The following is a 23,349-nucleotide window of genomic DNA, read 5'->3' on the forward strand; positions in this document are numbered from 1 at the left end:
AAACTGAAGTGATAGTCAAAAAAGAATTTGGCTTTGAATTTAAATGAATAATTTTTTTCTTTTTTTTTTTTTTTTTTTGGTTTTTCGAGACAGGGTTTCTCTGTGTAGCTTTGCACCTTTCCTGGAACTCACTTGGTAGCCCAGGCTGGCCTCGAACTCACAGAGATCCGCCTGGCTCTGCCTCCCGAGTGCTGGGATTAAAGGCGTGCGCCACCACCGCCCGGCTAAATGAATAATTTTTAAAAATGTATTTTTAGCTTTTTATGAAGGATTAGAATTCATAATTTTAATTTTTTGAGATTGAGTGTTAATGTATCGTGTTGGCAGACCTGAAACTCAGAAAGATTTTGAGTTTCTGCCTCTTGAAAACTATGATTAAAGATGTGGGCCACCATTCCTGGCCCAGAATCCCCAAACATTTTAAATTATGTGAATTTTAAAGTATTTAGAAGTTGTTTTATTGAAAGTTGTTTGTAGGAGAGGCATAGTGTCACACACAGAGCCGCTGTGTCGGTGTTGGGAAGTGAGCCTGCATCCTCTGCAAGAATCATCTTCTCTGCCCTTTTCATCCGTGTGTGTGTGTGTGTGTGTGTGTGTGTGTGTGTGTGTGTGTGTGTGTCTTTGTCTTTGCACACACATGCATACACATGGGGTTCAGAGAACAACTTTTGGGAGTCACTTCTTCCACAGTATGGGTTCTATATATATAAACATAATAAATAAATAAAATAGGTATAGTTGTATATAGTTAGAATATATCTGTGCCAAAAGGGGAGCAGAGGAGTAACATAAAAAAATCAATCATTAACTAGTATGGCATAATATGTCTAAATACTATGATTGTGACTTAGCAAAAAGAAATGGTTAGTTTGGAACATTAACTCTATTAATCTTTGATTAGTGGTATTAATTTGGTTAAACTGTGTTTTAAAGAGGGATAGTTAAAGAGTTACCTGAGTTAGTCATGAGCATCTGTGGGAATAAGGCTGCAGCTGAAGCTTACTTAATTTAAATTTATAATCAATGCAATATTAAATAAACTATTAGCTGTGAGAAAACAGTAATAACCTGTGTCAGGGTATACATGGCAAGACTTACATACTGAACAATTGTACATGAGGAGAATATCTGATATATCTGATAATACATAAGTTTCAGGATCATGGGCAGAACTTATACAATTAATAATAGAGCATTTTTTAAGGGCAGTCCAGCCCTTGGGCTGGAGAGTTCAGTTCAGAAATAGGGGTACGTGACAAAGGGGGCTGTAGAAATCTCTCATGGTTATTTCCTGCTGATATGGGGGCAAAGGTGGGGGTCTCAAATGCAGTGGAAACCCAGGAAACACAGGCTGTTTTAGACTCTGTGAGACACGCAGTGTAGCAGAATTTTCTGTCTCGTGGGCTGGAGGGTGGGATGCAGATCTGCAGCTAGACAACATGTCTGTGGTCCAGATGTAGACAACCTGTATCTCTTTAAATGGTTAGAATTTCTGCTGGAAACAAATGTATGTATTAATGGTAGAACATGCAGCCGAGGAGTTTTAAAGAGGAAACTTTTTCTCTTAGGTGTACCTATGGAATATTAAATGCATGGTTAGCAGGTGAGAGGAGATATCAGGCCAAGGAGAGAAGGAAAGTTCCCCTCCCTACCCCAGAGAAGAAAAAGAAAATATGTAAGTGGGAGATGTAAACTGCAGTCAGGTTGCATTCCTCCTGGTCTTTTTGGCTTGTGAGTATTGGCAAATTTTGATCTCCTAGAACTTACAAGAACCTTCTTAATAGACAAAATCTTAGACATGTTAGCAATATAACAGTAGTAAATTTTGTGAGAGCAAAATTATGAATCCTTGGAGTCTCAACAAAACATCAGGATAGGCAGAGAATGAAATGTGATATATACATACATACATACATACGTACATACATATATAGTCTCATTTATCTTTTGACAAAAATTAATAAAATACATTTAGAACAGAATTATTATTTCTAATCATATTTCTATAAGTTTTATACCATTGATGAAAGTTCATCAAAAGGATCTGGAATTGTATCTATTTATTCATATTCAAAGCTCAATATTTAAGAATCTAGAGGTAAATAACAGCCTGTATTTGGACTGGCAGCTTTAGAGCGCCTTTGTCCTGCAGTGGCCTAGTATATGGTGTGACCAGGCGATCCAGGATTCATAAGATGGGTCAATATCCTGTGAAGACATGTAGGCATATCCTCCTCCTGACAGTATGAAAACATCAGGACCTTTTCAAATACCAGTGAGAAGATCACAGAGGCTTAGGTGTGACTTTGTGGCTTGGCCTGGGGGTAATAAGGAATGCCTGTAGTGGGGGATCTGAAAAATTAAGCACCAATTTTTAAGAGCTCTTGAAGTATATGTAAGGCTGTTGTCTATAAATGAGCTCTAGGCCTTCCTAAAATTGGAAAGCAGTGAAATAAATGATGTATTACTTCTTATTTAATAACCATAAATCATAAGGACATAAGCCTCATGGGTGAGCTTCCATTTATAATTTATAATTTAAATTATATTTAATATAATTTAAATTGAATTTATAATTGTTGGACAGACACATGAAAAGGTGCCAGTATATCCTGTAGAGCTATCTGCCAATCTATAGACTCATAAGTTTCATAGTTTGATATAAATGTAATATCATCTGTGCAATAAATGTATTGTAATATATATGTATATACACATATACATACACATATATTATTATTAGTTTGGGGGACTGTGAGGAAGCTATAATTGACAGTTCTGATAGTTAATCTGTATATATAAAATGAGGAACTCTGCTCAATAAATGAGTCCTGGATAAACAGAGTTCGCATTTCCTGCTCTATATGTGAGCTTTGGCCTCTTGGGGGTAACTCTTGGGGGGTAGGGAGCTTCTGAAGTAGCCAGCCGTCCTGGGGGTAATGGATTGTCCTCTGCTGCTTTGGAATTGTCTGGCAAGGTGCTGTCCAGGTGGATTCAAGCTGGCTCCGGAGCTTGCTGACCTGTCCAGGTGGATTCTCTGGAGCTCAGAAGAATTTTTAAACATATTAAGAAGCATCCATGGGAAATTTAAAATCTTAAGCTGGTGGCCATGATGCTACAATGTTTAGTACTCTGCTATATTGGATATTGGTTGGTGTTAGTGAGAGAGAGAGAAAGAGAGAGGGAGATAGAGAGAGAGATTTGGAACATGCTTTTAATTTTTACCTGAGGTATGCCTTATCTGAGACAGATTTTTTTTTTCAAGAAACGATTCATACAATAGCATCTTTAATTTCTTTTTTTTTTCTAAGATTTATTTATTTATTATGTATACAGAGGAGGGCGCCAGATCTCATTACAGATGGTTCTGAGCCACCATGTGGTTGCTGGGAATTGAACTCAGGACCTCTGGAAGAGCAGTCAGTGCTCTTAACCTCTGAGCCATCTTTCCAGCCCATCTGAGACAGATTTTAAGGCACCTATTTCCTTTATTAGTTTAGCATCCAGGAGACACAGGTGATCGATTGCTGAGGGCATTTAACAGTAATGGATTGTTATATTAAAGTCTGTTTCTTTGCAGAGTCCAAACCCTTTTGAGTCTGGGGTGTAAATACCCTTTGACTGTTCCTGTTCCTTCCTGCCTGGGTATATCTGGTGGTTCTCGTCCTCCCGCTCTATGGTGGCCCTGTAACAATTAGCCCAGTAGTTAATTAGAGGGAACCAGGAAGGAAAAGCTTGTGGGTTGGACCTCATTGTTCTGGAACTGGTGGCAAGGCAGTGCATCCTGGTGTCCTCTAGAACTTAGAGGAAAGAGGGAGAGAGAGAGAGAGAGAGACAGAGAGAGAGAGAGAGAGAGAGAGAGAGAGAGAGAGAGAGAGAGAGAGAGAGAGAGAGAGAGAGAGAGAGAGGGGCCCTGTCTATGTCACTGTGCATGAGGAGGCCCTGCTGACAGGTATGGAATGAGGCAAATGGGGAGCAAGTGAAATAAAGCTCCTTTCTTAGCTAGAAAATCTCTTCCCATTAGGGGCATAGGGCAGGTTGGCACAACTGAAAATCTCTGGGTGAGAGGAAGACCCTTGAAAATGCAGTTAAGTGGTGGGGTCTGGTGAGGTGGGTAAGGTTGTCTCCCTAGCCCAACATTAGGGAAATGAGGAGGAGAGGTGGGACCCCAAAAACTCCCTCAGGACTGAGTAAGTGGCTCAGTGTCCAAGAGGAAGGAATGGATCGCCCCATGCTGTAATGGCTATCTCAGGTTCCCTGTGAGCCCATGGCCACGCCTAAGAGGTTTTGGTCTGATGCTCCCATGCCACGAGGTGCACGAAGGCCATCAGCTCACTAGTGTTCCTCTTGGTGCCACTTCGAACAAGGCTCAACTGATGGCCCCCCACAGGGCACGCACTAGCCTGCCTGGCCTTTTTTTTTTTTTTTTTTTTTTAACCACACATTTAAAACAGGGACTAGAAAGCCTCTATGCAGCCACGTGAATAGTATGTGCCAGCGTTTGGCAATCCTGTTCACGGGCTTTCTCATCTCTCCCATGGTACCTTAAAATGCCACAGCTGAGACTCTGCCTTTGGGGTCAGGGGCCTCCTCTCCAGATGCTTAAGTTAGCCCTGATGCCAGGAAGCTCTGGGAGACATGAGACAGGTTGGTTTTATTTATTTATTTTTTTCCCCCCGAGACAGGTTTTCTCTGTGTAGCTTTGCACCTTTCCTGGAACTCACTTAGTAGCCCAGGCTGGCCTTGAACTCACAGAGATCCGCCTGCCTCTGCCTCCTGAGTGCTGGGATTAAAGGCGTGCGCCACCACCGCCCGGCCAAGACAGGTTTTATTCTGTTTCTTGAATTATGTTTTGTTTTTTGTTTTTTTTTTAGATTTTGATGGATTACTTGTTTGAGGGAAGCCAAAGGAAGACCCGCCGGGAGGCAGGTTGTAAACTGGGCTTTACACTCCCAATGTGATGTGAACTCATTTGCATGTGTCCTCGCCTGCTTCCAGACCTGTCTGTGCTTCTCAGAGCAGCTTGAGAGTGTGAGAGGAAGAGAGTGGGAGGAGTTAAGGTGAGAGCCAGAGTTGGGCAGAAGTGGCCCCCTGACACTGGAGAGCCCACCCGATACCGGAGAGCAGAGCAGAAGTCAGACAGCAGAAGTGGTTGCATGTGGCACAGAATCAGAAATGGGGAAGGAGGAGGGGTCAGAGCATAGGTAGAAAGCTTGGGGATAAGGTAACTTTTCATTTGCCCATTTGCTGGCAGAAGGTGGATAATTCACGTGAAATATCGGGGTCCAAGCAGTCATTGTGTGGCCATATTTATTGGTATATTTAAGGCATTTCTCAGAGGAGGAGTGAGACCAAGAGGAGGAAGCCTTATGTCCTATGACTGCAGCTGAGAGAAATAAAAAATAAAAAAATTGAAATAAAGAAACAGGATCAGACTCTAGTCCTGGGTATCCCTGAGGTTGGAGAAGGATCTGTGAATCAGCACAAGTTACCTCACCCTTCAAGATGGAGGTAAGGGCCGGAGTTTATGCAGCCCGAGGACCTCCGGGGTTCGGCAGCTAGAACTATATCTCAGGATGTACCTGGGACAATGGCCAGGGAGTGAGTGCAAGGACACACTCACCAATTGGAGAGGCAGGGTTGTGCAGAGCAGTCCTGGGCCAGGCAAAGGAAAAAAAATGAGCAGTCGTAGATGGAGCAAAACCTCGGCACAAGTTCCCGGGCACAGAGCGCCTGGAGGGCTTGCTTCATCACGCAGCCAATGTTAGCTCTAATGCGGTGGAGTCAGCGCCCTGTTACAAGAACAGCCATACAAGAACAGCCACAAGGCATGACAAAAGCCAGTAAGAGTTTTATTAAAAAGGGGGAGACAGGAAACAATGTGACCAGGCCTGTGGAAGATGTGCAGCGAGAGAGATGGGGGGAGAAGATGAAGAAGAGGAAGAGGAGGAGCCTGTACTGGCTTCTTATGGATTCACCTGCACATTCATGCTCACACTGCGTTGGGACTTCGTAGGGTGCAAGGCCCCTTACTCGGCTACTGATATGCATGTGTGCAGTCACTTAGCTGGGGAGTGGCCAGGAATTCCAACAACCAGTTCCCTACAATCTGTCTTCTTGCTTAGGGTTCACACCTGCTGACCTTTGCTGGGCAACTGGTGTGCTGGCTCCTTTGCTATCCCCTGCTAAACAATAATCCTTGGCTTTTTGTTTGGGGTGCAAGTATTTGGTTGACCACAAATTGTCTGGCCTTGTCCTGTCCTCAGGCTTCTGTAAAAGCCACAATTTTTTTTTATTAAAAAGTTTTCTATTCATTTTATATAGCAACTACAGATCCCTCTCTCCTCCCGCCCCCCCAGGCCTTCTACCCAATCCATTCCTCATTCCCACCTCTTCCAAGGCAAGGTCTCTCATAGGGAGTCAGCAGACCCTGGTATATTCAGTTGAGGCAGGTCCAAGACCCTCCTCCCTGCATTGCCTTAGGCCCTGGAAAAGCAGCTGGAATAATGTGGACTGGGAGGATTTCTTAGCTTGTCTCTTCGAAGAAACAGTGCTTGTTTGAACGGTTTCAACACTCTTGCTTCGTGATGGACACATTATTCTAAAAAGACTCTCTTCTGGGGTTCCACTATTCTAGTAGAGCTTTGTGTTTTGTGTTTTAAGTCCCTTGATGGTTTCCTTCATTGGATATTTTAAGCCAAAGGTCTTTTTGAGGCTTGATTTCGACCATTTTTCTTCCTGATCACTTTCAAAGCCATTCTCGGATACAGAGTGAACCTGACGGAATTCACGGTGCTCAGAGTCTTCGGCATCTGTCTTGCCGACCACACCATGGCTTTCCAATTGCTTTTTTCTGATGAGCACTTGGACAGAAGCTGGAGCCTGGAAAGATCAGGCCTGGAAATCTCTTGGAGTGGTTGGACTCTTGGAAGCTGGAGGATAGATTTTAGCTTTCCTTCGTGATGGTGATGTAGTGCTCTTCCATGCATCTGCTCTTTTTCTTCCACGATGCTTTGAGACTTGAGGTCTTTTCCCAGTTCTCAGTCTAAAGCCAAGATGCAGCCGAATCTCACCATGGCCTTCAGGGGTGCTTAAAAGGTGGATCTGTGGGTAGATGAGAAGATATGGACCAAAAGCAGACTGTAACTTATAACAGCAATTAATTCCTGAACATCGGCCACACTGCAAGCAGATGGGATATTTCAGGACAAGACCTGATGAGAAAGGAGGAGGGACATTGTGGGGTACTTGACTCTCTAAGAGTTTTGCTGCTATTTTGAGCTGTAGATCTTTTAGCAGATGGAGCTGTTCTGAGATATCCCTCTTGGCCTGGGAAAGACAACTTGCTTTGAGGGAGTGGTGAGAGTCAGAAGGCCTTGTCTGTGATTCACTCTGTGAGTCTTTACTCTGATCACTGGAAACAGCGTCTTCCCTATTGTAAAGTATCTTGAGAGAAGACTCCGGCTTCATTAAGGCAGGAAACTGGGCCTGATTCCCAGTCTTCCATTTCCATTTCTTGAGGCTTTGTCCTCAGAAATGAGTTAGATTTATATCTTGCCACTGTGGCCCAGGTTTACAGTCTAGTTTGACAGGTCGAGTTTTGGTACCCGTAACTAACCAATACATGGTTTACCTTTCAACTGTGAGCTGTGACTTAACTTAGTACATTTCATATTTTAGGACTCTATTTCAGGTGTCAAGTCAGAACAGTTTGCATGTCGAAACTGGGGCCTAGAGCTGTTCTGAGATTTCATACTTTGAGGCTTTGTCTGAAGTGCCAACTCAGAAGATTTTCCACATTTCAACTCTACATTGTTTTGTGATTGTGGCCTTTGGCTTATTGCCCCATATTTTACTTCTGAGGACTGTGACTCTTGTTTAAACACTAAAGGTGTCTCAGTTTGAGGCTTTGTCTTGAGGATGACCCTAAGGAATTGAGGCTGTATTCCAGGGTTCAATACAAGAGAGCTCCTGTCTTCTAAGCAAAACCTGGGTTTGAATGTCAATTTTATATTATTGATCTTTGACCTTAAGGTTGGGTCACATGCTTTCGTATTTCTAAACTGTTTCTCAGAATTAAAATCAATAGTTTTGGACCTCTGAGACTGATGTTCCTGGGTTGACCCTGAAGGTTGTTTACCTTGTGACTTCGGCCTTGTAGTCAACTCATCGGAATTCTTCACATCTAGTTGTACTGAGGGTTTTAACTCTTTAGCTGTGACATCTTGAGGTGGTAACCTAAGATTCAGTGTAGATTTATTAACTTGACAGTCAGACAGTGGTATCCAAAGAACAGATTTTGTATTTTCAAGCGGTGGTCCCTGATGTAATGCCACAGTTTTCCCACACTGAGACTGTAGCTCTGAGGTTGATGTGATGTTTTCCCCTTCTTGTAGCTCTGGTCCTGGGGACAACTCAGGGGTCTTCACACACTGTACTTGTGGCCCAAGGTTAAAATCCACGGATTTTTTTTCCTTGAGGTTTTGGCCCTAGAGCCATCTCTGATGTCTTCCCACCTTCCAGTTGTATGGATGGCTTCCGTTCTGTAGATTTGACATCTGGAGATGGTGACCCACTATTTAATCGTAAAAATGTCACACCGTGGAATTCAGGTCCTGGTATCCACTGGATGGATCTTACACTTTCTACCTGTGTCTCTTTGTTTAGCTCATCAGTTTTGATCCCTTGAGGCTGAGGCTTGCAAGTTAAGTTAAAGGCCTCTCCTTGGTACTGTGATGGGGTCCCTCATTGTGACCTTGCCGGCTCCTCTCAGAATAACTGTGTCTGATCTCAAAGGGACTGTAGTGAGTTCTCTCAGGATGACTGCGGTGGAGTCTGGAAGAAGACCTGTATAGCCTGGACTCTGAGGGAAGGTGGTGGACTCTCCCAGAAGAATTATGCCTTTTCCTGCCAGAGGGACTGAAAGGGGTTCTCTCAGAGAGACTACCATGGCTCCTTTCTGAAGGACTGCACCGTGTCCTCTGGAGGGGACTGAGATGGCACCTTTTTGAGGGACTGTGTCCTCTTCTCTCTCGTCCTCTTCTCTCTCGAGGACTAAGAGACCTCCTAGAGGGACTCCGAGGGCGTCTCCCAGGACTGGGTTGGCTCCTCCCTGAGGGACTGTGACCTATCCCCTTAAAGAGACCGTAAAGGCTCCAGTCAGAGATACTTTGAAGGGTTCTCACAGAGGGACTACTATCCTGTCTCTGGGAGGGACTGCAATGACTCCTCTCGGAGAGATGTCTAAGCATTCTGTCAGAGGGACTGCTGTGCCTTCTCTGAGAAGGACTGCGGTATCTCCTCTCAGAGAGACTTTCCTGAATTCTCTCCAAAAGGATGCGATTGGTCCTTTCAAAAGGCTTATTACGGAGGTCCCTCTCCCTGAAGAAGCCATGTTGTTCTTCCTTGGGTGTGTGTGTCTCTTTAAAGTGACTCTGCAGGGATCTCTTCAAGTGAGAATCAGGTTCTATTCTCTCTTGGGCCTGACATTTGGCTCCTACTTGAGAACAGTTCTTAGACTCCAGACAGGCGATTTCATCACCATAGTTGTTCTTTGCTCTGCTGTTGACATTTTGAACTATACTCAAAGGTTGGGTGACGGAAGTAACTTGGAAAGTGGCATCTCTTTCAGAAGCCATGGTCTCCAATTGCAAAGGTCTGGGTTGGAGAGAGCTCACTTGTTTTGGCTGTTGAGTTTGTCTACATTGGTCACCTGTTCCCTGCAATCGGTCCTCTTGCTTAGGGTTCACACCTGCAGACTTTTGCTGGGCAACTGGTGTGCTGGCTCCTTTGCCATCCCCTGCTAAACAATACTTACTGGGTTTTTGTTTGGGGTGCAAGTATTGGGTTGACCACAAATTGTCTGGCCTTGTCCTGTCCGCAGGCTTCTGTCCAGTATAAGCCACAATTCTATGTGCTATTTGGAATGCCTGCCTTAGGCCCTGGAAAAGCAGATGGTAGAACTTGGGCTGAGAGGATTTCTTAGCTTGTGTCTTCGAAGAAGCAGTGCTTGTTTGAACGGTTTCAACACTCTTGCTTCGTGATGGACACATTATTCTAAAAGGACTCTCTTCTGGGGTTCCACTATTCTTGTAGAGCTTTGTGTTTTGTGTTTTAAGTCCCTTGATGGTTTCCTTCATTGGATATTTTAAGCCAAAGGTCTTTTTGAGGCTTGATTTCGACCATTTTTCTTCCTGACTACTTTCAAAGCCACTCTCGGATACAGAGTGAACCTGACAGAACTCACGGTGCTCAGAGTCTTCGGCGTCTGTCTTGCCGACCACACCATGGCTTCCCCATTGCTTTTTTCTGATGAGCACTTGTACAGAAGCCGTAGCCTGGGAAGATCGGGCCTGGAAATCTCTTGGCGTGGTTGGACTCTTGGAAGCTGGAGGATAGATTTTAGCTTTCCTTCGTGATGGTGATGTAGTGCTCTTCCATGCATCTGCTCTTTTTCTTCCACGATGGATGCTTTGAGACTTGAGGTCTTTTCCCAGTTCTCAGTCTAAAGCCAAGATGCAACCGAATCTCACCATGGCCTTCAGGGGTGCCTAAAAGGTGGATCTGTGGGTAGATGAGAAGATATGGACCAAAAGCAGACTGTAACTTATGACAGCAGTTAATTCCTGAACATCGGCCACACTGCAAGCAGATGGGATATTTCAGGACAAGACCTGATGAGAAAGGAGGAGGGACATTGTGGGGCACTTGACTCTCTAAGAGTGTTGCTGCTATTTTGAGCTGTAGATCTTTTAGCAGATGGAGCTGTTCTGAGATATCCCTCTTGGCCTTGGGAAAGACGACTTGCTTTGAGGGAGTGGTGAGAGTCAGAAGGCCTTGTCTGTGATTCACTCTGTGAGTCTTTACTCTGATCACTGGAAACAGCGTCTTCCCTATTGTAAAGTATCTTGAGAGAAGACTCCGGCTTCATTAAGGCAGGAAACTGGGCCTGATTCCCAGTCTTCCATTTCCATTTCTTGAGGCTTTGTCCTCAGAAATGAGTTAGATTTATATCTTGCCACTGTGGCCCAGGTTTACAGTCTAGTTTGACAGGTCGAGTTTTGGTACCCGTAACTAACCAATACATGGTTTACCTTTCAACTGTGAGCTGTGACTTAACTTAGTACATTTCATATTTTAGGACTCTATTTCAGGTGTCAAGTCAGAACAGTTTGCATGTCGAAACTGGGGCCTAGAGCTGTTCTGAGATTTCATACTTTGAGGCTTTGTCTGAAGTGCCAACTCAGAAGATTTTCCACATTTCAACTCTACATTGTTTTGTGATTGTGGCCTTTGGCTTATTGCCCCATATTTTACTTCTGAGGACTGTGACTCTTGTTTAAACACTAAAGGTGTCTCAGTTTGAGGCTTTGTCTTGAGGATGACCCTAAGGAATTGAGGCTGTATTCCAGGGTTCAATACAAGAGAGCTCCTGTCTTCTAAGCAAAACCTGGGTTTGAATGTCAATTTTATATTATTGATCTTTGACCTTAAGGTTGGGTCACATGCTTTCGTATTTCTAAACTGTTTCTCAGAATTAAAATCAATAGTTTTGGACCTCTGAGACTGATGTTCCTGGGTTGACCCTGAAGGTTGTTTACCTTGTGACTTCGGCCTTGTAGTCAACTCATCGGAATTCTTCACATCTAGTTGTACTGAGGGTTTTAACTCTTTAGCTGTGACATCTTGAGGTGGTAACCTAAGATTCAGTGTAGATTTATTAACTTGACAGTCAGACAGTGGTATCCAAAGAACAGATTTTGTATTTTCAAGCGGTGGTCCCTGATGTAATGCCACAGTTTTCCCACACTGAGACTGTAGCTCTGAGGTTGATGTGATGTTTTCCCCTTCTTGTAGCTCTGGTCCTGGGGACAACTCAGGGGTCTTCACACACTGTACTTGTGGCCCAAGGTTAAAATCCACGGATTTTTTTTCCTTGAGGTTTTGGCCCTAGAGCCATCTCTGATGTCTTCCCACCTTCCAGTTGTATGGATGGCTTCCGTTCTGTAGATTTGACATCTGGAGATGGTGACCCACTATTTAATCGTAAAAATGTCACACCGTGGAATTCAGGTCCTGGTATCCACTGGATGGATCTTACACTTTCTACCTGTGTCTCTTTGTTTAGCTCATCAGTTTTGATCCCTTGAGGCTGAGGCTTGCAAGTTAAGTTAAAGGCCTCTCCTTGGTACTGTGATGGGGTCCCTCATTGTGACCTTGCCGGCTCCTCTCAGAATAACTGTGTCTGATCTCAAAGGGACTGTAGTGAGTTCTCTCAGGATGACTGCGGTGGAGTCTGGAAGAAGACCTGTATAGCCTGGACTCTGAGGGAAGGTGGTGGACTCTCCCAGAAGAATTATGCCTTTTCCTGCCAGAGGGACTGAAAGGGGTTCTCTCAGAGAGACTACCATGGCTCCTTTCTGAAGGACTGCACCGTGTCCTCTGGAGGGGACTGAGATGGCACCTTTTTGAGGGACTGTGTCCTCTTCTCTCTCGTCCTCTTCTCTCTCGAGGACTAAGAGACCTCCTAGAGGGACTCCGAGGGCGTCTCCCAGGACTGGGTTGGCTCCTCCCTGAGGGACTGTGACCTATCCCCTTAAAGAGACCGTAAAGGCTCCAGTCAGAGATACTTTGAAGGGTTCTCACAGAGGGACTACTATCCTGTCTCTGGGAGGGACTGCAATGACTCCTCTCGGAGAGATGTCTAAGCATTCTGTCAGAGGGACTGCTGTGCCTTCTCTGAGAAGGACTGCGGTATCTCCTCTCAGAGAGACTTTCCTGAATTCTCTCCAAAAGGATGCGATTGGTCCTTTCAAAAGGCTTATTACGGAGGTCCCTCTCCCTGAAGAAGCCATGTTGTTCTTCCTTGGGTGTGTGTGTCTCTTTAAAGTGACTCTGCAGGGATCTCTTCAAGTGAGAATCAGGTTCTATTCTCTCTTGGGCCTGACATTTGGCTCCTACTTGAGAACAGTTCTTAGACTCCAGACAGGCGATTTCATCACCATAGTTGTTCTTTGCTCTGCTGTTGACATTTTGAACTATACTCAAAGGTTGGGTGACGGAAGTAACTTGGAAAGTGGCATCTCTTTCAGAAGCCATGGTCTCCAATTGCAAAGGTCTGGGTTGGAGAGAGCTCACTTGTTTTGGCTGTTGAGTTTGTCTACATTGGTCACCTGTTCCCTGCAATCGGTCCTCTTGCTTAGGGTTCACACCTGCAGACTTTTGCTGGGCAACTGGTGTGCTGGCTCCTTTGCCATCCCCTGCTAAACAATACTTACTGGGTTTTTGTTTGGGGTGCAAGTATTGGGTTGACCACAAATTGTCTGGCCTTGTCCTGTCCGCAGGCTTCTGTCCAGTATAAGCCACAATTCTATGTGCTATTTGGAATGCCTGCCTTAGGCCCTGGAAAAGCAGATGGTAGAACTTGGGCTGAGAGGATTTCTTAGCTTGTGTCTTCGAAGAAGCAGTGCTTGTTTGAACGGTTTCAACACTCTTGCTTCGTGATGGACACATTATTCTAAAAGGACTCTCTTCTGGGGTTCCACTATTCTTGTAGAGCTTTGTGTTTTGTGTTTTAAGTCCCTTGATGGTTTCCTTCATTGGATATTTTAAGCCAAAGGTCTTTTTGAGGCTTGATTTCGACCATTTTTCTTCCTGACTACTTTCAAAGCCACTCTCGGATACAGAGTGAACCTGACAGAACTCACGGTGCTCAGAGTCTTCGGCGTCTGTCTTGCCGACCACACCATGGCTTCCCCATTGCTTTTTTCTGATGAGCACTTGTACAGAAGCCGTAGCCTGGGAAGATCGGGCCTGGAAATCTCTTGGCGTGGTTGGACTCTTGGAAGCTGGAGGATAGATTTTAGCTTTCCTTCGTGATGGTGATGTAGTGCTCTTCCATGCATCTGCTCTTTTTCTTCCACGATGGATGCTTTGAGACTTGAGGTCTTTTCCCAGTTCTCAGTCTAAAGCCAAGATGCAACCGAATCTCACCATGGCCTTCAGGGGTGCCTAAAAGGTGGATCTGTGGGTAGATGAGAAGATATGGACCAAAAGCAGACTGTAACTTATGACAGCAGTTAATTCCTGAACATCGGCCACACTGCAAGCAGATGGGATATTTCAGGACAAGACCTGATGAGAAAGGAGGAGGGACATTGTGGGGCACTTGACTCTCTAAGAGTGTTGCTGCTATTTTGAGCTGTAGATCTTTTAGCAGATGGAGCTGTTCTGAGATATCCCTCTTGGCCTTGGGAAAGACGACTTGCTTTGAGGGAGTGGTGAGAGTCAGAAGGCCTTGTCTGTGATTCACTCTGTGAGTCTTTACTCTGATCACTGGAAACAGCGTCTTCCCTATTGTAAAGTATCTTGAGAGAAGACTCCGGCTTCATTAAGGCAGGAAACTGGGCCTGATTCCCAGTCTTCCATTTCCATTTCTTGAGGCTTTGTCCTCAGAAATGAGTTAGATTTATATCTTGCCACTGTGGCCCAGGTTTACAGTCTAGTTTGACAGGTCGAGTTTTGGTACCCGTAACTAACCAATACATGGTTTACCTTTCAACTGTGAGCTGTGACTTAACTTAGTACATTTCATATTTTAGGACTCTATTTCAGGTGTCAAGTCAGAACAGTTTGCATGTCGAAACTGGGGCCTAGAGCTGTTCTGAGATTTCATACTTTGAGGCTTTGTCTGAAGTGCCAACTCAGAAGATTTTCCACATTTCAACTCTACATTGTTTTGTGATTGTGGCCTTTGGCTTATTGCCCCATATTTTACTTCTGAGGACTGTGACTCTTGTTTAAACACTAAAGGTGTCTCAGTTTGAGGCTTTGTCTTGAGGATGACCCTAAGGAATTGAGGCTGTATTCCAGGGTTCAATACAAGAGAGCTCCTGTCTTCTAAGCAAAACCTGGGTTTGAATGTCAATTTTATATTATTGATCTTTGACCTTAAGGTTGGGTCACATGCTTTCGTATTTCTAAACTGTTTCTCAGAATTAAAATCAATAGTTTTGGACCTCTGAGACTGATGTTCCTGGGTTGACCCTGAAGGTTGTTTACCTTGTGACTTCGGCCTTGTAGTCAACTCATCGGAATTCTTCACATCTAGTTGTACTGAGGGTTTTAACTCTTTAGCTGTGACATCTTGAGGTGGTAACCTAAGATTCAGTGTAGATTTATTAACTTGACAGTCAGACAGTGGTATCCAAAGAACAGATTTTGTATTTTCAAGCGGTGGTCCCTGATGTAATGCCACAGTTTTCCCACACTGAGACTGTAGCTCTGAGGTTGATGTGATGTTTTCCCCTTCTTGTAGCTCTGGTCCTGGGGACAACTCAGGGGTCTTCACACACTGTACTTGTGGCCCAAGGTTAAAATCCACGGATTTTTTTTCCTTGAGGTTTTGGCCCTAGAGCCATCTCTGATGTCTTCCCACCTTCCAGTTGTATGGATGGCTTCCGTTCTGTAGATTTGACATCTGGAGATGGTGACCCACTATTTAATCGTAAAAATGTCACACCGTGGAATTCAGGTCCTGGTATCCACTGGATGGATCTTACACTTTCTACCTGTGTCTCTTTGTTTAGCTCATCAGTTTTGATCCCTTGAGGCTGAGGCTTGCAAGTTAAGTTAAAGGCCTCTCCTTGGTACTGTGATGGGGTCCCTCATTGTGACCTTGCCGGCTCCTCTCAGAATAACTGTGTCTGATCTCAAAGGGACTGTAGTGAGTTCTCTCAGGATGACTGCGGTGGAGTCTGGAAGAAGACCTGTATAGCCTGGACTCTGAGGGAAGGTGGTGGACTCTCCCAGAAGAATTATGCCTTTTCCTGCCAGAGGGACTGAAAGGGGTTCTCTCAGAGAGACTACCATGGCTCCTTTCTGAAGGACTGCACCGTGTCCTCTGGAGGGGACTGAGATGGCACCTTTTTGAGGGACTGTGTCCTCTTCTCTCTCGTCCTCTTCTCTCTCGAGGACTAAGAGACCTCCTAGAGGGACTCCGAGGGCGTCTCCCAGGACTGGGTTGGCTCCTCCCTGAGGGACTGTGACCTATCCCCTTAAAGAGACCGTAAAGGCTCCAGTCAGAGATACTTTGAAGGGTTCTCACAGAGGGACTACTATCCTGTCTCTGGGAGGGACTGCAATGACTCCTCTCGGAGAGATGTCTAAGCATTCTGTCAGAGGGACTGCTGTGCCTTCTCTGAGAAGGACTGCGGTATCTCCTCTCAGAGAGACTTTCCTGAATTCTCTCCAAAAGGATGCGATTGGTCCTTTCAAAAGGCTTATTACGGAGGTCCCTCTCCCTGAAGAAGCCATGTTGTTCTTCCTTGGGTGTGTGTGTCTCTTTAAAGTGACTCTGCAGGGATCTCTTCAAGTGAGAATCAGGTTCTATTCTCTCTTGGGCCTGACATTTGGCTCCTACTTGAGAACAGTTCTTAGACTCCAGACAGGCGATTTCATCACCATAGTTGTTCTTTGCTCTGCTGTTGACATTTTGAACTATACTCAAAGGTTGGGTGACGGAAGTAACTTGGAAAGTGGCATCTCTTTCAGAAGCCATGGTCTCCAATTGCAAAGGTCTGGGTTGGAGAGAGCTCACTTGTTTTGGCTGTTGAGTTTGTCTACATTGGTCACCTGTTCCCTGCAATCGGTCCTCTTGCTTAGGGTTCACACCTGCAGACTTTTGCTGGGCAACTGGTGTGCTGGCTCCTTTGCCATCCCCTGCTAAACAATACTTACTGGGTTTTTGTTTGGGGTGCAAGTATTGGGTTGACCACAAATTGTCTGGCCTTGTCCTGTCCGCAGGCTTCTGTCCAGTATAAGCCACAATTCTATGTGCTATTTGGAATGCCTGCCTTAGGCCCTGGAAAAGCAGATGGTAGAACTTGGGCTGAGAGGATTTCTTAGCTTGTGTCTTCGAAGAAGCAGTGCTTGTTTGAACGGTTTCAACACTCTTGCTTCGTGATGGACACATTATTCTAAAAGGACTCTCTTCTGGGGTTCCACTATTCTTGTAGAGCTTTGTGTTTTGTGTTTTAAGTCCCTTGATGGTTTCCTTCATTGGATATTTTAAGCCAAAGGTCTTTTTGAGGCTTGATTTCGACCATTTTTCTTCCTGACTACTTTCAAAGCCACTCTCGGATACAGAGTGAACCTGACAGAACTCACGGTGCTCAGAGTCTTCGGCGTCTGTCTTGCCGACCACACCATGGCTTCCCCATTGCTTTTTTCTGATGAGCACTTGTACAGAAGCCGTAGCCTGGGAAGATCGGGCCTGGAAATCTCTTGGCGTGGTTGGACTCTTGGAAGCTGGAGGATAGATTTTAGCTTTCCTTCGTGATGGTGATGTAGTGCTCTTCCATGCATCTGCTCTTTTTCTTCCACGATGGATGCTTTGAGACTTGAGGTCTTTTCCCAGTTCTCAGTCTAAAGCCAAGATGCAACCGAATCTCACCATGGCCTTCAGGGGTGCCTAAAAGGTGGATCTGTGGGTAGATGAGAAGATATGGACCAAAAGCAGACTGTAACTTATGACAGCAGTTAATTCCTGAACATCGGCCACACTGCAAGCAGATGGGATATTTCAGGACAAGACCTGATGAGAAAGGAGGAGGGACATTGTGGGGCACTTGACTCTCTAAGAGTGTTGCTGCTATTTTGAGCTGTAGATCTTTTAGCAGATGGAGCTGTTCTGAGATATCCCTCTTGGCCTTGGGAAAGACGACTTGCTTTGAGGGAGTGGTGAGAGTCAGAAGGCCTTGTCTGTGATTCACTCTGTGAGTCTTTACTCTGATCACTGGAAACAGCGTCTTCCCTATTGTAAAGTATCTTGAGAGAAGACTCCGGCTTCATTAAGGCAGGAAACTGGGCCTGATTCCCAGTCTTCCATTTCCATTTCTTGAGGCTTTGTCCTCAGAAATGAGTTAGATTTATATCTTGCCACTGTGGCCCAGGTTTACAGTCTAGTTTGACAGGTCGAGTTTTGGTACCCGTAACTAACCAATACATGGTTTACCTTTCAACTGTGAGCTGTGACTTAACTTAGTACATTTCATATTTTAGGACTCTATTTCAGGTGTCAAGTCAGAACAGTTTGCATGTCGAAACTGGGGCCTAGAGCTGTTCTGAGATTTCATACTTTGAGGCTTTGTCTGAAGTGCCAACTCAGAAGATTTTCCACATTTCAACTCTACATTGTTTTGTGATTGTGGCCTTTGGCTTATTGCCCCATATTTTACTTCTGAGGACTGTGACTCTTGTTTAAACACTAAAGGTGTCTCAGTTTGAGGCTTTGTCTTGAGGATGACCCTAAGGAATTGAGGCTGTATTCCAGGGTTCAATACAAGAGAGCTCCTGTCTTCTAAGCAAAACCTGGGTTTGAATGTCAATTTTATATTATTGATCTTTGACCTTAAGGTTGGGTCACATGCTTTCGTATTTCTAAACTGTTTCTCAGAATTAAAATCAATAGTTTTGGACCTCTGAGACTGATGTTCCTGGGTTGACCCTGAAGGTTGTTTACCTTGTGACTTCGGCCTTGTAGTCAACTCATCGGAATTCTTCACATCTAGTTGTACTGAGGGTTTTAACTCTTTAGCTGTGACATCTTGAGGTGGTAACCTAAGATTCAGTGTAGATTTATTAACTTGACAGTCAGACAGTGGTATCCAAAGAACAGATTTTGTATTTTCAAGCGGTGGTCCCTGATGTAATGCCACAGTTTTCCCACACTGAGACTGTAGCTCTGAGGTTGATGTGATGTTTTCCCCTTCTTGTAGCTCTGGTCCTGGGGACAACTCAGGGGTCTTCACACACTGTACTTGTGGCCCAAGGTTAAAATCCACGGATTTTTTTTCCTTGAGGTTTTGGCCCTAGAGCCATCTCTGATGTCTTCCCACCTTCCAGTTGTATGGATGGCTTCCGTTCTGTAGATTTGACATCTGGAGATGGTGACCCACTATTTAATCGTAAAAATGTCACACCGTGGAATTCAGGTCCTGGTATCCACTGGATGGATCTTACACTTTCTACCTGTGTCTCTTTGTTTAGCTCATCAGTTTTGATCCCTTGAGGCTGAGGCTTGCAAGTTAAGTTAAAGGCCTCTCCTTGGTACTGTGATGGGGTCCCTCATTGTGACCTTGCCGGCTCCTCTCAGAATAACTGTGTCTGATCTCAAAGGGACTGTAGTGAGTTCTCTCAGGATGACTGCGGTGGAGTCTGGAAGAAGACCTGTATAGCCTGGACTCTGAGGGAAGGTGGTGGACTCTCCCAGAAGAATTATGCCTTTTCCTGCCAGAGGGACTGAAAGGGGTTCTCTCAGAGAGACTACCATGGCTCCTTTCTGAAGGACTGCACCGTGTCCTCTGGAGGGGACTGAGATGGCACCTTTTTGAGGGACTGTGTCCTCTTCTCTCTCGTCCTCTTCTCTCTCGAGGACTAAGAGACCTCCTAGAGGGACTCCGAGGGCGTCTCCCAGGACTGGGTTGGCTCCTCCCTGAGGGACTGTGACCTATCCCCTTAAAGAGACCGTAAAGGCTCCAGTCAGAGATACTTTGAAGGGTTCTCACAGAGGGACTACTATCCTGTCTCTGGGAGGGACTGCAATGACTCCTCTCGGAGAGATGTCTAAGCATTCTGTCAGAGGGACTGCTGTGCCTTCTCTGAGAAGGACTGCGGTATCTCCTCTCAGAGAGACTTTCCTGAATTCTCTCCAAAAGGATGCGATTGGTCCTTTCAAAAGGCTTATTACGGAGGTCCCTCTCCCTGAAGAAGCCATGTTGTTCTTCCTTGGGTGTGTGTGTCTCTTTAAAGTGACTCTGCAGGGATCTCTTCAAGTGAGAATCAGGTTCTATTCTCTCTTGGGCCTGACATTTGGCTCCTACTTGAGAACAGTTCTTAGACTCCAGACAGGCGATTTCATCACCATAGTTGTTCTTTGCTCTGCTGTTGACATTTTGAACTATACTCAAAGGTTGGGTGACGGAAGTAACTTGGAAAGTGGCATCTCTTTCAGAAGCCATGGTCTCCAATTGCAAAGGTCTGGGTTGGAGAGAGCTCACTTGTTTTGGCTGTTGAGTTTGTCTACATTGGTCACCTGTTCCCTGCAATCGGTCCTCTTGCTTAGGGTTCACACCTGCAGACTTTTGCTGGGCAACTGGTGTGCTGGCTCCTTTGCCATCCCCTGCTAAACAATACTTACTGGGTTTTTGTTTGGGGTGCAAGTATTGGGTTGACCACAAATTGTCTGGCCTTGTCCTGTCCGCAGGCTTCTGTCCAGTATAAGCCACAATTCTATGTGCTATTTGGAATGCCTGCCTTAGGCCCTGGAAAAGCAGATGGTAGAACTTGGGCTGAGAGGATTTCTTAGCTTGTGTCTTCGAAGAAGCAGTGCTTGTTTGAACGGTTTCAACACTCTTGCTTCGTGATGGACACATTATTCTAAAAGGACTCTCTTCTGGGGTTCCACTATTCTTGTAGAGCTTTGTGTTTTGTGTTTTAAGTCCCTTGATGGTTTCCTTCATTGGATATTTTAAGCCAAAGGTCTTTTTGAGGCTTGATTTCGACCATTTTTCTTCCTGACTACTTTCAAAGCCACTCTCGGATACAGAGTGAACCTGACAGAACTCACGGTGCTCAGAGTCTTCGGCGTCTGTCTTGCCGACCACACCATGGCTTCCCCATTGCTTTTTTCTGATGAGCACTTGTACAGAAGCCGTAGCCTGGGAAGATCGGGCCTGGAAATCTCTTGGCGTGGTTCGACTCTTGGAAGCTGGAGGATAGATTTTAGCTTTCCTTCGTGATGGTGATGTAGTGCTCTTCCATGCATCTGCTCTTTTTCTTCCACGATGGATGCTTTGAGACGAGGTCTTTTCCCAGTTCTCAGTCTAAAGCCAAGATGCAACCGAATCTCACCATGGCCTTCAGGGGTGCCTAAAAGGTGGATCTGTGGGTAGATGAGAAGATATGGACCAAAAGCAGACTGTAACTTATGACAGCAGTTAATTCCTGAACATCGGCCACACTGCAAGCAGATGGGATATTTCAGGACAAGACCTGATGAGAAAGGAGGAGGGACATTGTGGGGCACTTGACTCTCTAAGAGTGTTGCTGCTATTTTGAGCTGTAGATCTTTTAGCAGATGGAGCTGTTCTGAGATATCCCTCTTGGCCTTGGGAAAGACGACTTGCTTTGAGGGAGTGGTGAGAGTCAGAAGGCCTTGTCTGTGATTCACTCTGTGAGTCTTTACTCTGATCACTGGAAACAGCGTCTTCCCTATTGTAAAGTATCTTGAGAGAAGACTCCGGCTTCATTAAGGCAGGAAACTGGGCCTGATTCCCAGTCTTCCATTTCCATTTCTTGAGGCTTTGTCCTCAGAAATGAGTTAGATTTATATCTTGCCACTGTGGCCCAGGTTTACAGTCTAGTTTGACAGGTCGAGTTTTGGTACCCGTAACTAACCAATACATGGTTTACCTTTCAACTGTGAGCTGTGACTTAACTTAGTACATTTCATATTTTAGGACTCTATTTCAGGTGTCAAGTCAGAACAGTTTGCATGTCGAAACTGGGGCCTAGAGCTGTTCTGAGATTTCATACTTTGAGGCTTTGTCTGAAGTGCCAACTCAGAAGATTTTCCACATTTCAACTCTACATTGTTTTGTGATTGTGGCCTTTGGCTTATTGCCCCATATTTTACTTCTGAGGACTGTGACTCTTGTTTAAACACTAAAGGTGTCTCAGTTTGAGGCTTTGTCTTGAGGATGACCCTAAGGAATTGAGGCTGTATTCCAGGGTTCAATACAAGAGAGCTCCTGTCTTCTAAGCAAAACCTGGGTTTGAATGTCAATTTTATATTATTGATCTTTGACCTTAAGGTTGGGTCACATGCTTTCGTATTTCTAAACTGTTTCTCAGAATTAAAATCAATAGTTTTGGACCTCTGAGACTGATGTTCCTGGGTTGACCCTGAAGGTTGTTTACCTTGTGACTTCGGCCTTGTAGTCAACTCATCGGAATTCTTCACATCTAGTTGTACTGAGGGTTTTAACTCTTTAGCTGTGACATCTTGAGGTGGTAACCTAAGATTCAGTGTAGATTTATTAACTTGACAGTCAGACAGTGGTATCCAAAGAACAGATTTTGTATTTTCAAGCGGTGGTCCCTGATGTAATGCCACAGTTTTCCCACACTGAGACTGTAGCTCTGAGGTTGATGTGATGTTTTCCCCTTCTTGTAGCTCTGGTCCTGGGGACAACTCAGGGGTCTTCACACACTGTACTTGTGGCCCAAGGTTAAAATCCACGGATTTTTTTTCCTTGAGGTTTTGGCCCTAGAGCCATCTCTGATGTCTTCCCACCTTCCAGTTGTATGGATGGCTTCCGTTCTGTAGATTTGACATCTGGAGATGGTGACCCACTATTTAATCGTAAAAATGTCACACCGTGGAATTCAGGTCCTGGTATCCACTGGATGGATCTTACACTTTCTACCTGTGTCTCTTTGTTTAGCTCATCAGTTTTGATCCCTTGAGGCTGAGGCTTGCAAGTTAAGTTAAAGGCCTCTCCTTGGTACTGTGATGGGGTCCCTCATTGTGACCTTGCCGGCTCCTCTCAGAATAACTGTGTCTGATCTCAAAGGGACTGTAGTGAGTTCTCTCAGGATGACTGCGGTGGAGTCTGGAAGAAGACCTGTATAGCCTGGACTCTGAGGGAAGGTGGTGGACTCTCCCAGAAGAATTATGCCTTTTCCTGCCAGAGGGACTGAAAGGGGTTCTCTCAGAGAGACTACCATGGCTCCTTTCTGAAGGACTGCACCGTGTCCTCTGGAGGGGACTGAGATGGCACCTTTTTGAGGGACTGTGTCCTCTTCTCTCTCGTCCTCTTCTCTCTCGAGGACTAAGAGACCTCCTAGAGGGACTCCGAGGGCGTCTCCCAGGACTGGGTTGGCTCCTCCCTGAGGGACTGTGACCTATCCCCTTAAAGAGACCGTAAAGGCTCCAGTCAGAGATACTTTGAAGGGTTCTCACACTGGTCAGGAATTACATCTTTCAAACTTTACTTTTTCCCATTATTAAAAAACGAATAAGGGGTTGGGGGTTTAGCTCACTGGCAGAGCGCTTGCCTAGCAAGTGCAAGGCCCTGGGTTCGGTCCTCAGCTCTGAAAGAAAAAAAAGGAATAATAACCATAACTAAGTTTTAGTGGGGAAATTTATGAATAAAGAAAAGAATCTGGGCTAGAGAGATGGCTCAGTGATTAAGAGTACAATACCCAGCAACCACATGGTGGCTCACAACCATCTGTAATGAGACCTGGTGCCCTCTTCTGGCGGGCAGGGGTACATGCAGGCAGAAC

General features: G+C 45.1%; 2 protein-coding genes across 7 annotated transcripts in view; one reads left to right on the forward strand and one right to left on the reverse strand.

Annotated features, from left to right (window-relative positions):
- Nucleotides 1–23,349, reverse strand: part of LOC143270186 (putative Polycomb group protein ASXL2) — a 342,260-nt gene that overhangs the window by 281,568 nt on the left and 37,343 nt on the right. For 2 of the 3 annotated variants that reach the window (XR_013047176.1, XR_013047175.1), the window contains exon 2: nt 6,391–23,154. The exons of the other annotated variant lie outside the window; for it this stretch is intronic. The gene's annotated coding sequence lies outside the window, so the exon portion shown is untranslated. The remainder of the gene's footprint in view (nt 1–6,390; nt 23,155–23,349) is intronic. 3 annotated transcript variants of the gene reach the window in all.
- The window catches only part of LOC143270190 (putative Polycomb group protein ASXL2), a 273,546-nt gene that overhangs the window by 184,999 nt on the left and 65,198 nt on the right, over nt 1–23,349 (forward strand). Inside the window, exon 10 of one of the 4 annotated variants that reach the window (XM_076559172.1) lies at nt 4,875–6,311. The exons of 2 other annotated variants lie outside the window; for them this stretch is intronic. In XM_076559172.1, coding sequence (XP_076415287.1) covers nt 4,875–4,961 — 87 coding nt within the window. In that variant the 3' untranslated portion in view covers nt 4,962–6,311. Of the gene's footprint in view, nt 1–1,568; nt 2,841–4,874; nt 6,312–23,349 lie in introns of those variants that run through there. One more of the 4 variants, XM_076559174.1, reaches the window with a different exon arrangement.

Source organism: Peromyscus maniculatus, chromosome 22 (assembly GCF_049852395.1).
Source record: "Peromyscus maniculatus bairdii isolate BWxNUB_F1_BW_parent chromosome 22, HU_Pman_BW_mat_3.1, whole genome shotgun sequence".
Classification (NCBI taxonomy): Eukaryota; Metazoa; Chordata; class Mammalia; order Rodentia; family Cricetidae; genus Peromyscus; species Peromyscus maniculatus.